The sequence below is a fragment of the Macrotis lagotis genome, chromosome 5, assembly GCF_037893015.1.
Source record: "Macrotis lagotis isolate mMagLag1 chromosome 5, bilby.v1.9.chrom.fasta, whole genome shotgun sequence".
NCBI lineage: Eukaryota > Metazoa > Chordata > Mammalia > Peramelemorphia > Peramelidae > Macrotis > Macrotis lagotis.
Genome location: NC_133662.1, coordinates 110,872,090 through 110,887,911, shown reverse-complemented (window position 1 = coordinate 110,887,911; position 15,822 = coordinate 110,872,090). Strand labels below are relative to the sequence as shown.

Here is a 15,822-nt window from a genome sequence, read left to right as displayed (position 1 = left end):
GGGCATTAAAATGAAAAATGCTGTATTTCACTATTTGTACTTGTCATCCTTATTTGAACTTTTTGGTTGCAATCCTTTTGGTTAAGTTTTAAAATGCTCAGAGGGTAATGAAAATATTTTTCCCACAACTTAGCTATGTTTATTCCTAAAATTGACTTAAAATTATAGAGGAACCTGCCAGGAAAAGCTGAGACTTGAGGATTGTCAGAGCTCAGAAGTTCTGGGATGCAGCTGATGGGGTATCCATTCTAAGTCTAGCAACCCTACAATGATCCCCCAAGAGCAGGTCATACAGCTATCTAAAGAGTGCCAAAATGGCCCAAGTTGGAACCAGCATAAACCAAAAAACTCCATGTTGATCAATATTGGGACTAGATAAGATAGGAAGACCCAGCCCAAAAATAAAAAAAAAAATCTGAGAGGAAAGACTTATGTCTGAAATCAGTAAAATTCATGCATAATTTTTTCATTTCTTTTCATCACATAATCCTTTAAAAGTTATCCATCTGTAAAATGGAGATAATAATACCATCCATTTCACAGGATTTATTGTGAGGATCGAATGAGATAATATATGTATTGCATTTTACAAACCTTAAGGTACTGCATAAATCCTGACTGTTATTGTTTTCACTATCATTATTATAATGATAAAAAGATTTTCCAACTTTAGTGTTCCCTATACCAAGGAAATCAAAATTCTCCACTACATAGATATGGACAAACCTATATATTCAAGTAATTTGATTATTTGTGTAATGTGACAAAATGAGTGAAAAATCAAAAAGCAGATCTGGTCTTGACTATAACCCAGTAACAGCATCTTCAGTTGTAAATGATGGGTTACTTCTAAAAGCACAAATACTATCCAAAAATCCATTGGCAGATTAATCTAGATAATTCTATCTCCCAAGGGAGGGGACCAGTCCTGCAAGTATGGTAGAGTTATAAGAGAACAGGATTATGTAGAGAGCAAATGGATCAGAATGAACTATGCTATCTTCAATAATCAACAGGTATAACTTTTGAATAATCCTTAATATATATATGCATATATGTATATATGTGTATACACATCTGTATAGATTTGCATGTATACACATTGATACATATATACTATAAATGTATATACTATTATATATATATTTAGAAACATTATATATATTATGTATATTTAGAAACAAAATCATGAAACTTAAGTATATTTTATTTTGGAACACAGCAAGCAGTTCATTCTGATACATCTGTTCTATGTAAAACCCTAATCCTAATGTATGCATACATATATATAAACATATTTACACAGATGTGTATATATATCTTGTGTATATAAAAATATATTTGTTTTGTGTGTTTACACACACACATACACACATACACACATACATACACACACACACACACACACACACACACACACACACACACACACACAGGATTGCCAAAAGGGGTTATAATGCCAAAAGGAGTTGTAGGGATTACAGGGTCAAATAATATGATACTTTCTGTGACTTTTACTGTATACTATCAGATTAATTTTCCAAAAGGTTCTTCAAATAGCTAGTTTTAATAGCTATTATTTAAACTATCACTGATTAAAATTTTGATAAGACTTTTCATAACACCCCATACCTATGTGTGTATACATATAATTATGGCCATTAGCCATCCCTCTTCATTTCTTGCTTGGATGGTTAATAACAGCTTAAAAGGATTTTTCCCCCCCTTTTAAGTATGTTGGGATTAAAAACCAAAGGAAATGAAAAAAGTAATGAGAAAGGGAAGGTGAAATCATAACCACTACTAAATCATAGGAGATTGAAGCACATACAAAATTTTTGCAACTAAGTACAAAAAAACTGAACCTTCCTAACCGTGTAATCACTGGCAAGTTATTTAAAACTTCTCTGAGTCACTATTTCTGAAGGAAAACCAGAGGTTTGAAGAGGATCAGATATATCATAATTCCACCCTAAACAATGCTGACTAGTGATCCAGCAGTGTTATTCCCATGACCCACAAGGCAGATTCTGGGAAACCAAAGTCTTTGAATTCCAGGGTTAACATAGTTGAAGGTGGAAGATCTGAGAGAAAAGGCCATACTGATACTTAATCCACAGAGAGACAGTTTTGTATATATTAGATGTCTCATTCTATCACCAGAAATCACTAGTGCTTGCCCAGTGATGATGGTGCACCATGGTGCCTTTCTGATACGAGGAAGAAAAATCAATTCAAAGGCCAAGAGACACCCACATCATCCAGAACATCAACAAGGGTCCTGTTTCCTATCAAATCAGGCTATGAAATAGAATGGTTCTGGAAAAGCCGAATGAGAAGGATGGCTTGCACAATATACGCCTCACTATAAAAAATATTGTGCAAGTCATGCTATCATTAATTTGGTCGGTTGAAATTTGACAACTATTAATTATCTGCAAAATGAGGACAATATTTGCAATCCCTCACTCATTTAACTTTTTGCCAAAAATACTTGGTAAGCCTTAGAATTGTATATAAATGAATTGTTATTAAATTTAATTTTAGAATTTAAATTTTTTCAAATTTAATTTTAAATCTTAAAAAATTGTCCATCTGGTTACTTTACAGGTTAGAAGACAAATGACCACCTTCTTTAACCAGGAACAGAAAGAAATTGTTATTCCCTTTGAAGTGTCCATTTGCAACTCCCTCAGAGCTATGAAGAACACTTGGGTCAATGTAAATGTTTCCCTTTTGCTATAATAAACTAGATTCATTCTCTAAGGAAGTGAAGAGAAAAGCCAGGCATAGTACAGTAGACATAGATTAGTTGACCCATTTTGCATTCATAATCTAAGTGAGCCATAAATGCAGCATGGATGAAAGAGAAAAGAAGATGAGAGAAGAATTATTCTTTTTATATTTAGTCCTTTAGAATAACCAAGAGAAAACTTAATATATATCAATTCTCCATTGAGAAATGACACAAGAATTTCCATACAAAGACATACTAATGGAGGTTTTGCTTCAAGTAAGACTTATGAGAAAGGCGTGCATTTCTAATACCAAGAAATTTAACCAATAGCTATTTCTACTCATTTATTACTTTCCTAGTTAAATGTTTCATTACAAATTCAACAATGAATATCGAAAAGAAGTAATGAAACTTACTTAGTGACAATATTTAAATTATTTAATTTCAAAGTATAAAATATCTTAATTTTTTAATTACTCCAAATGACTATAAAAATTTATCTTGTCCAATCATTCTCATTCACTTTTTCTTTTAGATGGTTAGAGTTAGTGAATATATATTCTGCTGCTCTTGTTCTACTGTGTTATTGAGGGGGATGTTTGTTTTGGGGTTTTTTTGCTTCCCATTATTTCACAAAAGGTCTTTTCAGATTTCTTTAGGTTCTTCCTTCCTGTAATTACAATAGTCCTCTTTTCTAATATTACACAACCATTTATTTAGCCAGTACTGAAGTGTTGAAGATTTCAGGATATGCTCCCAATATGGGATTACTAGGTCAAATAATATGATAATTTTTGTGACTTTTCCTATATCCTACTGGATTAATTTCACAAAAAGTTCTTCAAGTTTTTAATTTCACCACAAATCAATCAGTACCACTGTTTCTACAAATGCCATTATCACTAAATTTCCTTACTTGTAGTTATTTTTGCTAATGTGATGGGTATAATATGGTCACGATGCTGTTTTTATTTGCAACTCTCATTTTTGGTGAAATGGAAGTTTCTGATTCCATTCAATAGAATATAAATTTGCTGAAATCCTTTGGTTCATAATTTTAATCACTTATCATCTGAATCCTAGAAATTATCTTTTAAAATTTTAAACAGTACTTTACATATTTTAGATATTACATTTGATCTGTCATATTTGTCACTAATATCTTTCCAGTATGTTATTTTTATTTAATTAAAGTGTTGCTTTTATTTTTATAAATGCTTAATTTGAATACATCTAAATAGTGATATAATTTCCTATAATTTTCATCTATTTGTTGACCAGGAAAATAGAGGCATTTTCTCCCCAATATAAATAAATACATTATTTCATTTTCTTCCATATTTTTAAATAGTCCCATTCTTAAGATTTAAGTGTATCAGCTAAATGAAAATGCGGAATATGTTGTAAGCTCTATCTCTAAATTCATTTCCTGTCAAATTGCCAACCAATTTTTAAATTTTCCATTGATTTATTAAACATTAATTTTATATATATATATATGTGTGTGTGTGTGTGTGTGTGTGTGTGTGTGTACACATATAATTGATATGTTATCCAGTATATCTAGTTAGTACACAGATCACTTCTTTTTGACTATTAGCAGTTAATTTTTTAAAAAATTTTAATTAAGGGGGTGGCAAGGTGGTGCAGTGGATAGAGCACTGGCCCTGGAGTCAGGAGTTCCTGAGTTCAAATCCATTCTCAGACACTTAATAATGACCTAGCTGTGTGGCCTTGGGCAAGTCACTTAACCCCATTGCCTTGCAAAAAAAAAAAACCTAAAAAAAATTTTAATTAAAGTTTTGAAATCCAAATTCTATCCCTCCCCTCCCTCACCTATGCCTTTCCTTGGAACAATCAGATATAAATTATATATATGTATATGTATATATGTGTGTGTAATTATGTGAAACATTTGCATATTAATAAATTTATATTAAGAAGACAATAGAAAAAATGAAAGTGAAAAACACATGCTTCAGTCTGTATTCAAACAATATCAGTTTTTTCTTTGGAGGCAAATAGTATGTTTCATCATTAGTCCTTTGGAATTAGGAAATGTTTTGCATCATCATATTGCTGAGAATAGCTAAGTCATTCACAGTTCTTCATCAAACAATATTGTTGTCACTGTGTACAATCTTCTGCTTCTATTTACTTCACTCTGTATCAGTGCATGTCTTTCCAGGCATTTCTGAAATCATCTTGCTTGATAAATATTTTTGTAATGTGGCTCTTTTCCCCTTTTTTATGATGTCTTTGGGATATAGACCTAGTAGTGATATTGTGAGATCAAAAGGTATGCACAGTTTTATTGTACTTTGAGCACAGTCCCAAAGTGCTGTCCAGAATGGCTGGATCAGTTCATAACTCTACCACCAGGGAATTAGTATCCCAATTTTTCTACATCCCCTCCAACATCCAACATTTTCCTTTTTTTTGTCATATTAGTCAGTCTGTTAGGTATGAGGTTGTACTTCAGAGTTGTTTTAATTTACATTTCTCTAATCAATAGTGATATAGAGCATTTTTTTCATATGACAATAGTTTTGATTTCTTTGTCTAAAAAACTGTCATATCCTGTGACCATTTCTTGGGGAATGACTTGTATTTCTATAAATTTGGTTCAGTTCTCTTTGATTTTATAAAATCAGAATCTATTTTACATTTGGTAATGCTCTCTAGATCTTTTGTTCTACACTCTTCCTTTATCCATGTGGCAGATAAACTATTCTATGCTCTCTTAATTTGTTTATGGTTATTAACCTTTATGTATAAACCATGAAAACTTTATAAACCATATAAACCATTTTGACCTTATCTTGGTAAATGATGTGAAACTATACTTAGTTTCTGACATACAGCTTTCTATTTTTCCCAGCAGTTTTTGTCAAATAATAAATTTTTGTTCCAAGAGCTTAGATTTTGGAGAGTTTTTATTTAGGGAATCTCTTTCAGACAGTGATCAGTGAATTCTTTCAATTTCTATTTTGCTCTCTGCTTCTAATATATCAAGGCAGTTTTCTTTGATAATTTCTTGAAGGATATTGTCTAGGTATATTTTTTTGATCATGGTTTTTGGGTAGTTCAATAAAAATTATATTATCTCTCCTAAGTTCTATTTTCAAGGTCAGTTGTTTTTTCAATGAGAAATTTCCTATTTTCTTCTATTTTTATTTTTTTTATTTTGTTTCATCATAATTTGATGTCTCATAGTCTTTGGCTTCGACTTGCTCAATTCTAATTTTTAGCAATTAATTTTTTCAGTGAGCTTTTGTATTTCCTTTTCCATTTGGTCAATTCTATTTTAGAGGGAGTTAATTTCTTCAGGAAATTTTTGTATATCATTTCCCATATTATTGACTCTTTTTTTAAGATTCTCTTATGTTACTCATTTCTTTTCCCCATTTTTCTCCTATTTCTCCAATTTGATTTTTAAAATTATTTTTAAGTTCTTCCAGAAATTATTCTTTGGTCTGAGACCAAATTACATTCTATTTTGAGGGTTCACATGTACACAGGCGTTTTAACACTACTGTCTTCTTTCTGTAGCTAAGCTGTTTTGTTGTTTGTTTATTTGTATTTTGGTATTTTGCCCATTTTTTTCCTCCCTTTTTTGTGACTTGGTGTTTTTTATGTGAGAGTTAGGCACTGGTATTGCACTGTCTCATGTTTTTTGTTCTGGGGTTTCTGGGTCTTACTGCTGCTTTCACTAGGCTTCAAAGCTTAGTTGCTTGCTTTCACTGGAGGACTGGTACTGGGAGTGGAACTTTCCTTTTGACATTCCCCTGGGTGTGGGGTTTAGCTGCTGACCTGCCCCAGGGGTGGAACCTTTCCACTTCTTTGCTATTGTAACAGAATCTTTCTGGTGGATTACCCTGTAGGAGGGACCTTGTTGCTGGTCAGCCATAGAAGCGGGACCCTGATGCAGGGTTACAATGCAAACAGGATCTCTCTACAGGCAAGCCCTAGGGGTAGGAGTCTTGCTGTTGGCCATCCCTGGGCTGGACTTCATAATTGATCAACAATGTAGTCAAGACCTCGCTGGTGGCTTGTGCTGGGGTTGTGGTCTTACTGAACTGAATAGACTGCTCATGTGCCTTGGGGGCTGCTGGTTTAAGAAGAGCAAGGTCACTGATGAATTGGCCAAGGTTTGCAGCCCTGTTGCAGAACCCCTGCTGCAAGGTTGGACTTACTTCCCTATCACCCCAGTGAGACAGACCTTTCTTGCCATGCTGGTAAGCTGTTTCCCTAGATTAATTCTGAGGCATTTTTCTAGTTGTTTGGAGGGGAATTTGGAAGGACTTCAAAGGGTTTCTTCCTCTCTCCACCATTTTGGCAACAAAAGTCTGAGCAGTTAATTTTTGATGAAAACTTCTTTATAATAGATTTTAAAGTCTGGGAGTATAAGGATATCTCCATTAATCTTGAAAAACATTGTTCCTGCTAATTTATTTTTCCATATAAATTCCATTATGATTTTTTCTAATTCTATAAATAACTCACTTTGTCATTTTGATTGTTATTGAATATAATTTAATTAGGTAATATTTTCATTTTTACCATATTCATTTGACCCATCTATGAACACTGACATTTGCTCAAATTATTTAGGTCTTTATTTTATTCATAATAGTTTTATACTGTTTTTTCATGTAAGCCATGTGTTTCAAGTAAGTAGGTTAATTCTGAAATACCTGATGGTCTTCCTTATTATTTTAAATGGGGATTCTTTTCTTCTGATTTCAAAAATATTCACTAAGTAAGAATGAAAACTATTTTGTAGGTTAAACTAATTTGAGGTCTTTGCTGATCTGAATTTTTTTAAAAGATTAGTGGAGATAGACTATTTATTATTAGAATAGATTACTAGAGGATAGTTAGGTGGAACAGTGGATAGAGCACTGGCCTTAGCGTCAGGAGTACCTGCCTTCAAATAGAGCCTCAGACACTTAATAATTGCCTCACTGTATGACCTTGGGGAAGTCACTTAATCTCATTGCCTTAAATAAATAAAAAATTTTTTAAAAAGAGTAGATTACTATTCTAGCATATACAAAAATGATATTTTGGTACCTGTTTTCTTATTAATCCTTTTAAAAATCTTAATTCTGTGTTACAACAAATGGTCAAAATTTCTATTATAATATCATGTAAAATTAGTGAATATGGGCAACTTTGTTTTGTCCCTATTATTGGGAATATGTCAAATATCATCTCTGCTATATCTATAGGTTCCTTGTTAAGAAATTTTTGATTTTTATATAGAGAAAAAAATCCCTCTAGATTTACCTTTCAAGACTTTTCCTTTTTTAATCTGTCAATAAACGTTTCTTAAATATTTACCCTGTGTCAAATAATGTACTAAGGGCTAGAGAAACAGAGAAAGGCCAAAAGGGAGTTCCTTCCTTTAAGGGCTTCTCAATCTAATGGGGGAGATAATAAGCCAACAAATAAGTACAAACAAGCTATATTTATGAAGGATAAATAGGAAATAATGAACAAAGGCAAGGCACTGGAAGGAAGAAAGGTTGAAAAAGGCTTCCTGTAGAAGATGGGATTTTAGCTAGGACTTGAAAGAAGTCAAGGAAGCCAGGAGATGGAGATGAGGATATAGAGTATGTCAGGGAAATGTTCCATGCCATGATAGAGCACAGAGGTCTGTGTCAATGAATCAAATTATCATGAACTTGGTTGGATTTTCCTATAGCTATTGCTATAATCATGCTTTGAGGGATTTCTAACTTCATTTGTATTAAATTAATAGCCTTTTCAGTGTCAAACAAGTATCTGACAGTTCTTGTACCTATAACTTATATGGTATATAGGTCTTTTAAAATGTTTTGCTATGTTCCATTGGCTATGATTTTGCTGAGTATTTTATAGTTAACTCAATATAGAATTCGTGGATAACAGTATAACGTACCTAATAAAAACACTAAAGGAAAGTACAAACTGCAGTATGCACTGGTCAAACTATATCTGGAATGCCCATGTTCAATTTTTAGGGTCAAAAAGAAAATAGAGCATGAATAGAGAATAGAAACCAGGATATTAAAAGATCTGGAAATGATTTTTATATGATATAGCTGAAGGAAATGAATGTTTCTCTTGGTAAAGAGGGAACTAAGGTGAGACACAAATACATAAGTATTTAAAGACTATGTAGAACAAATATTTGATATTATTCCACAAGGCAATACTAAGATCAGTGCAAGAAAGTTACATGGACAATATTTTTGGCCTAATACAAAAGAAGAGTTTTCAAGAAATTAGAGTTGTTCAACATTGAAACAGTTTGCCTAGAAAAGGGCAAACCCCCTCTTATTAGTAAAAGATTTCTCACAGAGAACCCAGAAGATGCTGGGAAAATAAAGACTTGCATTAGGCTAGAGTTTGAACTAGATGATTTCAAATGAACTTTGCTAATTCTATGAACTATTACTTTCTTCATTTCTCTCAAAGCAATTATTTAGCATATTAATACACAACTAATTAGTAATGGTTAGCTTTTCAAGTTTTTACATTAGCAAAGAATAAAATCAACTTCAGTTTTCAATTTTCTAGGATAAGATCAAATCCCTTAATAACAAGCACAGTAATACAAAATAATTCAGCAAAGACCAAAGTATGAGGACAACAAACCTAAGTTCCTCATCCTCCCTCTTCAGAACACTGTCAGAAATAGAAAAATGTGACTGTGACAAAAAAGAAGCCCTTTCTTTTTTAAGTAAGCTAAAGAAAAACATCTATTAAATTCTTTGAATATTTTTGCCTTCGGGTTCAGTGAGAATTGTAAATAAAACTTAATAGAATACATGATTATATTCCTTAAAACTAGATCTATTCCTTAGGGGGAAAAGATAGGTTTAATTTTATAGAATGTCAAACTACCAAAAACCTGTGATTTCATGGGTATGCAATTTTATAAAATATTCCACATAAACAATCTCCATTTATTTCTTCTGCTTCCAATTTCATTTCCTTTCCATTTAAAATAATGAAATGTCCTGTAATACAAATCCTCACAAAACACAGTTTCTGTTATTCACTTTAGTGATCCAATTGCTAGTAACTATTCAGATAGATATAGGTAAATGTGCTTTGGTCATAGCACATAATTAAATGAGCTGAGTTTTCTGTTATGTGGATTAAAATTATACTAAAGGTCATCTGCTCTATTCCTTTTGTTTTTTTCCCAAAACTTTGATACTAATGATTCCATTGTTTTCCACTACCTACTCAGGTATGGAGAAGCAACATGGCATAGCAGACAGTGAGCTAGCTTCCAAAATAGAAAGAGCTAGATTCAGGCCCTACCTCTGATATACTTTGGCTCTGGGGGCTCAGGCAATTCACTTAATTTCTTAGTGATCTTGACAACTGTAAGGCTACAGTTGGGACAACTTACAGAATTGCATTGGGGGAAAGAGTGTGCTCACTAGCCTTACACCAATGAAATCATAAGTTCTTTACAAAACAAACATAATCGGTTCTTACCCCAGCACTGATTTTCCAGTCTCATCAGGTTTACGCACAGTAAATGGACTTGGATCGATGCCAACATTCTTTGGCATAAAGTCTCTGAAGAAAAGAAACAAGCAAAAATAGGCTATTTACCAATGCCTCCCAAGAGAATATTCTATTGTACTTGAATACATGACTGCATAATATCCTCCCCCCCCTTCCCTGGAGCTGCACAAATCATTAAACCAAATGTTAAAAGAAGTTTCAGGTATTAAAGACCAGGGAATTGCCCAGAGAATTTGCACCCAGAACTTCTAGTTGCTGTCTATTAAAATTATATATGTATATGAGATTGAATAAGATATTGTATTAGACTTTGAATTCAAAATGGAATTTGCTAACATGAACTGTTTCCAGAGATTTATTGTAAGTTTTGATATTATTTTTGGGGAAAAAAAGTCCCTCATAATCCCAGAAGTCACAAAATCAGTGCTAAATAAAACTACAGGGGTTACTGAGATCAGCCAGTAACTGAACTGGATTCTTTTATTTAGTTTTTAATTTATGGAATAAAACAAGTATTTCCATAATACAGTGTAATTTTAAAAAGAAGATTGTACATGAAACTGCAAACTCACTATGTATAACTTACTATTCCTTTTAAATATACAATAAAGTTAACAGGGAAATCCTCTGCCTAAGACTTCCAAAGACACAATAACACTACATACTGAGAGTCAATCAAGTCAGTCCAACAGCTGTTTCAGTCAATGTCAGTCAATGAGCAAGCTGATTAACAAGAAATTTGGAAAGTTCTAGCTACTGGGAAAGTTTTCCTTTTCTTTTTGGCAACGTTTATCCATTGTAATATCAACGGATTTTAGCAGCTTAGAATTGAATTTGGAACAGAGGGGATGTGTAGTCAAAAGAGCACTGAATGGGGCAGCTAGGTGGCACAGTAGATAAAGCACCGGCCCTGGAGTCAGGAGTACCTGGGTTCAAATCCGGTCTCAGACACTTAATAATTACCTAGCTGTGTGGCCTTGGGCAAGCCACTTAACCCCATTTGCCTTGCAAAACACCTTAAAAAAAAGAGCACTGAACTTGGACTTATAATGTCTAAGTTTAAATCCCATTTCTGACATTTGTTACCTATATAATCTAAAAGGACAAGTCAGTTAGTCACTGGTGGTCTATTTCCTTAACTAATAGAGAAAAGAAAGGTTAAATAAGATGACTTTTTTGATTCTGGAACTATGATCTTATGATCTTTAAGATGGGTTTGAGTGAGGAGTTTTTAAGACCATTTAATAGAGTCTCTCTCCAAGTAACCTGACAGTCCTGGTGGAAATTTTCATCAATTAGACAATATATGTACTGGAAGGAGAGTTGAGCATTGACTTTAAAGGATTCAGTGGGTAGGGATGAAGCAGGAGACCAAGTAACCATAGCAGCCTTCCCAGGGATAGTAGTACAGGATGTTCCAGAGCCTACATGTAAAGCTCTCCTAGTTTGGCAGTGCTAGAATTGTGATGGAGAAAAAAGGGCCTCTGAGTAGGCAGAAAGATTGGAGAGTAAACAGTGCCTTCAACTGCCCAAGGCATGACAAGCTCCCTATGTGGATGCCTAGGTACTGTCCTGAAGATGCAGATATTTATTAAACACTTACCAGTGATGAGCTAAAGACAGAAAGAAAGGTAAAAACAACCCTGTCCTCAAAGAGTTCAGAGTTTGATGGTTAAGACAAGATGTAATGTATGTATGTACAAACAATATTCAGAGTAGACTGTAGATAATTTCATAGGGAAGGCACTGAGGAAAGAGGAACTGAGAAAGGCCTCTTGCCTTTACAACTGAGTCTTAGAGAAACAAGCTAGAAGCTAAGAGATTAAGATGAGTTGGTAGAACACTACAGACATGGAAAACCACCAGTATAAAGGAAGAGAGCTGGAAGAGTCTTATATATATGAGGAACAGGAAGTAGTCCAGGGCAGTGGCAACACAGAGTTCATGAAACAGAGGAAGAAATGGAAGAAAGGAAGGAAAGGACCAGGTTGTGAAGGCCTTAAAATAGCAAGCAATGGACTTTATATTTGATTTTAGATGTAAAAGGTAGCCAAAGATGAATAGGAAGGTGACAAAGTTAGGCCTGCATTTTAAGAAAATTACTTTGATGGCTGAGTCAAGGAAGAATTGGAGTTGAGAAATATTTGAGATAGGGAGACCAATTAAAAGATTACTACAATAGTCTAGAGGAGGGCTTTTGTTAAGGTGATGGCTGTTTTAGGGGAGTAAAGGGAATGAATATAAGAAAAAATGGGAAGATAGAAACTAAGATTTGACAATAGATTGAATATGCAGGATGAGACTGAGTGAGGAATGAAAAGTTTAACACCAAGTTTGTGAACTTGAGTGACTTGGAGGATGATGGTGCCCTTGACAGTGGAAAGAAAATATCAAATTGTTTTGAACATGATGAGTTTGAGATTTCTATAGACAATCCAGTTTGAGATATTCAAATAGCAGTTGATAATATAGGTTCTAGAACTCAGCAGAAAGATTAAATTAGGGCTACACACGCAGGGAAATAATTTTCATAGAGATAATAACTGATCATATGAAAGCTTATAAGATCATCAAGTATCATAGTATAGAATAAGAAGGAAAAAGGATGCAGGGCAGAGCCTTGAGGAAGGATAATAATTAGTGAGCACAATGTGGAGAAAGATCTAATAAAGGATAATGAGGAATAGTCAGATAGGTAGGAGGAGAACCAAAAGAGAATGAAAACCTAGAAAATAAAAAAAAAAAGTGATCCAGAGGAAAGGAATTAGAGATACCAGATAGAAAACATTCTCAAAGAGTTTAGAAGAGAATGAAAGGAGATACTGGATAAACAAGGATGAGTGGATTAAGTAATTCAACCTCTCTAAACCTGAGTTAATAGTTTATAAAAAAGGAACAATCTTGTGATATCTATTGTACAGTATGACTATGAAGAAAAGAACTCATTATCCTAATAGTGCTATATAACTGTGTTATTTCATTAAATACATATTGGTTATATGTCAAGAGTAGTTACCAATTTAACACACACACACACACATACACATAGAGCTACAAAACCTGATGACAGTTCTAAGATGTTCAGTTTTATAACACACATTTTTCTAAAGTCTTAGCCTGAGTCATTCAGAAAAATTAATATAATTACAAAAGGCACAATTAGTATGAACTAAAAAGTCACTAATTTAACCTTCTAAAACAGAAGTTAGTTCACTGATTTACTATAGGAACCCATACTGTTAAAAGAAGAAAATGCTATCATCTATAATTTACTTTGATAAACTAAAAGCAATACTTTTCCCTCTTACCAAGGATTAATTTTTTTCCTACTTAAATGAAATCTAAAGTTTCAAGATCAGGTGCAAGAAAGAATTTCCAAGGAAATGATTACTTGGACTAGGCATTTAAAAACATTTAAATAAAGATTTTTGCAGGAAAATAAGGTTACATAGGTACAAATTAATACTATGGTTTTGGTTTTCAAAAGATAGGAATTCTGGAATCAGCTTTAAAGTGTTCAATTAAATTTCAAATATAACGTTATTTTTTTTTAGGTTTTTTGCAAGGCAAATGGGGTTAAGTGGCTTGCCCAAGGCCACACAGCTAGGTAATTATTAAGTGTCTGAGACTGGATTTGAACCCAGGTACTCCTGACTCCAAGGCCGCTGCTTTATCTACTACTACGCCACCTAGCTGCCCCCTAATTATTATTTTTATAATGACCCATTAGCACCCCCAAATTATGTCACTTGCAGTACAATTTGCCAGTGTTTTATCTTGGCCTACTCCCTAAATTAGTTTTGCTTAGTACCATTTCTACTTTTTCATGAAAGAGGAATTATAAGGTTAGAGTCCAAATGGGATCACTCCACCATCAGTAATGAAGAAAATAGAATTTTTTACAGAAATCTTAACAGATGTTTCCAATTTTTGCCTTTGTGGAGTCCTCCTTAAGCTTTATCTTAAATTCCCTTAGGCTGATTTAAATTAACTTTCTATTCATTTATTTTCCCCTCCACCACTTCTCTATAGTTTCTTGAGGTTCATACTGCTCATAATCTTCCACCATCTTTCTTCCTAAGCCTTTTCAGACAATTTACACTTGAAATTAGGGAGGCTCTTGGCCGATATATCTCTCTCTGGCACTGACATCAAAAATTTCCTCTGCTTAAACGCATTTTTGCATGCCAAAATCAGACAACAAAAGTAACTATGTACAATGACTCTAATTAAAATCAAGTGAAACAAAAAACAATAACAACAAAAGTGACGACTTTGTTCACCAAAGGGGTTTGCCACCGAAGAATGTCCAAGACAAAGATCAAATAAAAAAAAAGATTCTTTTGTATTGTATTGAAATGCTCCTGTTTGCAGATGACATTTTATTGATTTCATCAGATTCTATACAGTGAAATCTCCTAAAGGCTATGCATAATCACTGAAGAGTTCAATCTAACTATCCAGATAGGAAGTACCAAGGAGATGAAAAAAAGTGTTTATTGTTTATCTAGGATATATAGAACTCATTCTTTTACATATAACTTCAACATAAAGACTGGAACAGAGATAAAGATGAACTGAACAGAAGAAGACTGGGTTGAATTGATTCTGTGAAATTATGTAATGCTTTTAATAAGTCTGAGCTTCAGCCTAAAACAAAATCATCAATATATTTCCAATAATATTGTAAGGATATGAGGCATGGAAAACCATAGTTTCCAAGAATTACAATTTAAAGTCTCCTAAATAGAGGTAGAGAGGTCCATGGGCATTTGTAGGCTAAAACATAATGCTAACACTGACTTGTACAGGAAGAGAAGCTCAAATTCACTTCAAATCAACAAATATATATATATATACATATATATATATATATATGAATAAAAGAACCCACTGTACCAGGCAGTATGTTAGATATACAAAGCCAAAATAAATCAATCCTTGTACTCAAAGAGCTTACACTGTATTGGGAATAAACAATACATATATATGTATATATATATACATATATATACATATATATATGTATGTATGTATACACACACACACACACATAAGTAAATACAAAACATACATGAAGCAATTTGGGGTTGGGAAGAAGAAAGGCTAAAGGCTTAATATGAGTAACAACATATTCTGTACTGATATGTCTCATCTACAGTAGTTCGGTGAATCTGTGATTTTATTATTGTGGGGCATTCCATCAGAACAGATCACAACCTCTCTTTTCTTTCTTATACTTTATGATTCTTGTTCATACATGGTATTATGTCCTATTATAGATGTCACTTTTAAAGGAGGCATCATTAAATGAGATGTCTAAAGGATAACAAACAGGAAGGTGAAAGGTAAATGTAATTCAATATTTACTAAGTACTTATTATGTTATTATGAAGAAGAGACAGTATCATGAAAAAAGGATTGGGTGGGAAAGACAATCTTATAGAAAAGGCAGAGTAGAGACATGATAATTACTTTCAAATATAGGAAGAGGTTACAAGGTTAATTTGTATTATGGACAGGGTAAAACTATGAATGGTCATCATCTTATT

General features: G+C 33.2%; 1 protein-coding gene across 4 annotated transcripts in view; it reads right to left on the bottom strand.

Moving 5' to 3' along the window:
- Window positions 1-15,822, bottom strand: part of FIG4 (FIG4 phosphoinositide 5-phosphatase) — a 147,499-nt gene that overhangs the window by 56,582 nt on the left and 75,095 nt on the right. For all 4 annotated transcript variants that reach the window (XM_074187331.1, XM_074187334.1, XM_074187333.1 and 1 more), the window contains one exon: window positions 10,238-10,321. In XM_074187331.1, the coding sequence (XP_074043432.1) occupies window positions 10,238-10,321 (84 nt within the window). The remainder of the gene's footprint in view (window positions 1-10,237; window positions 10,322-15,822) is intronic.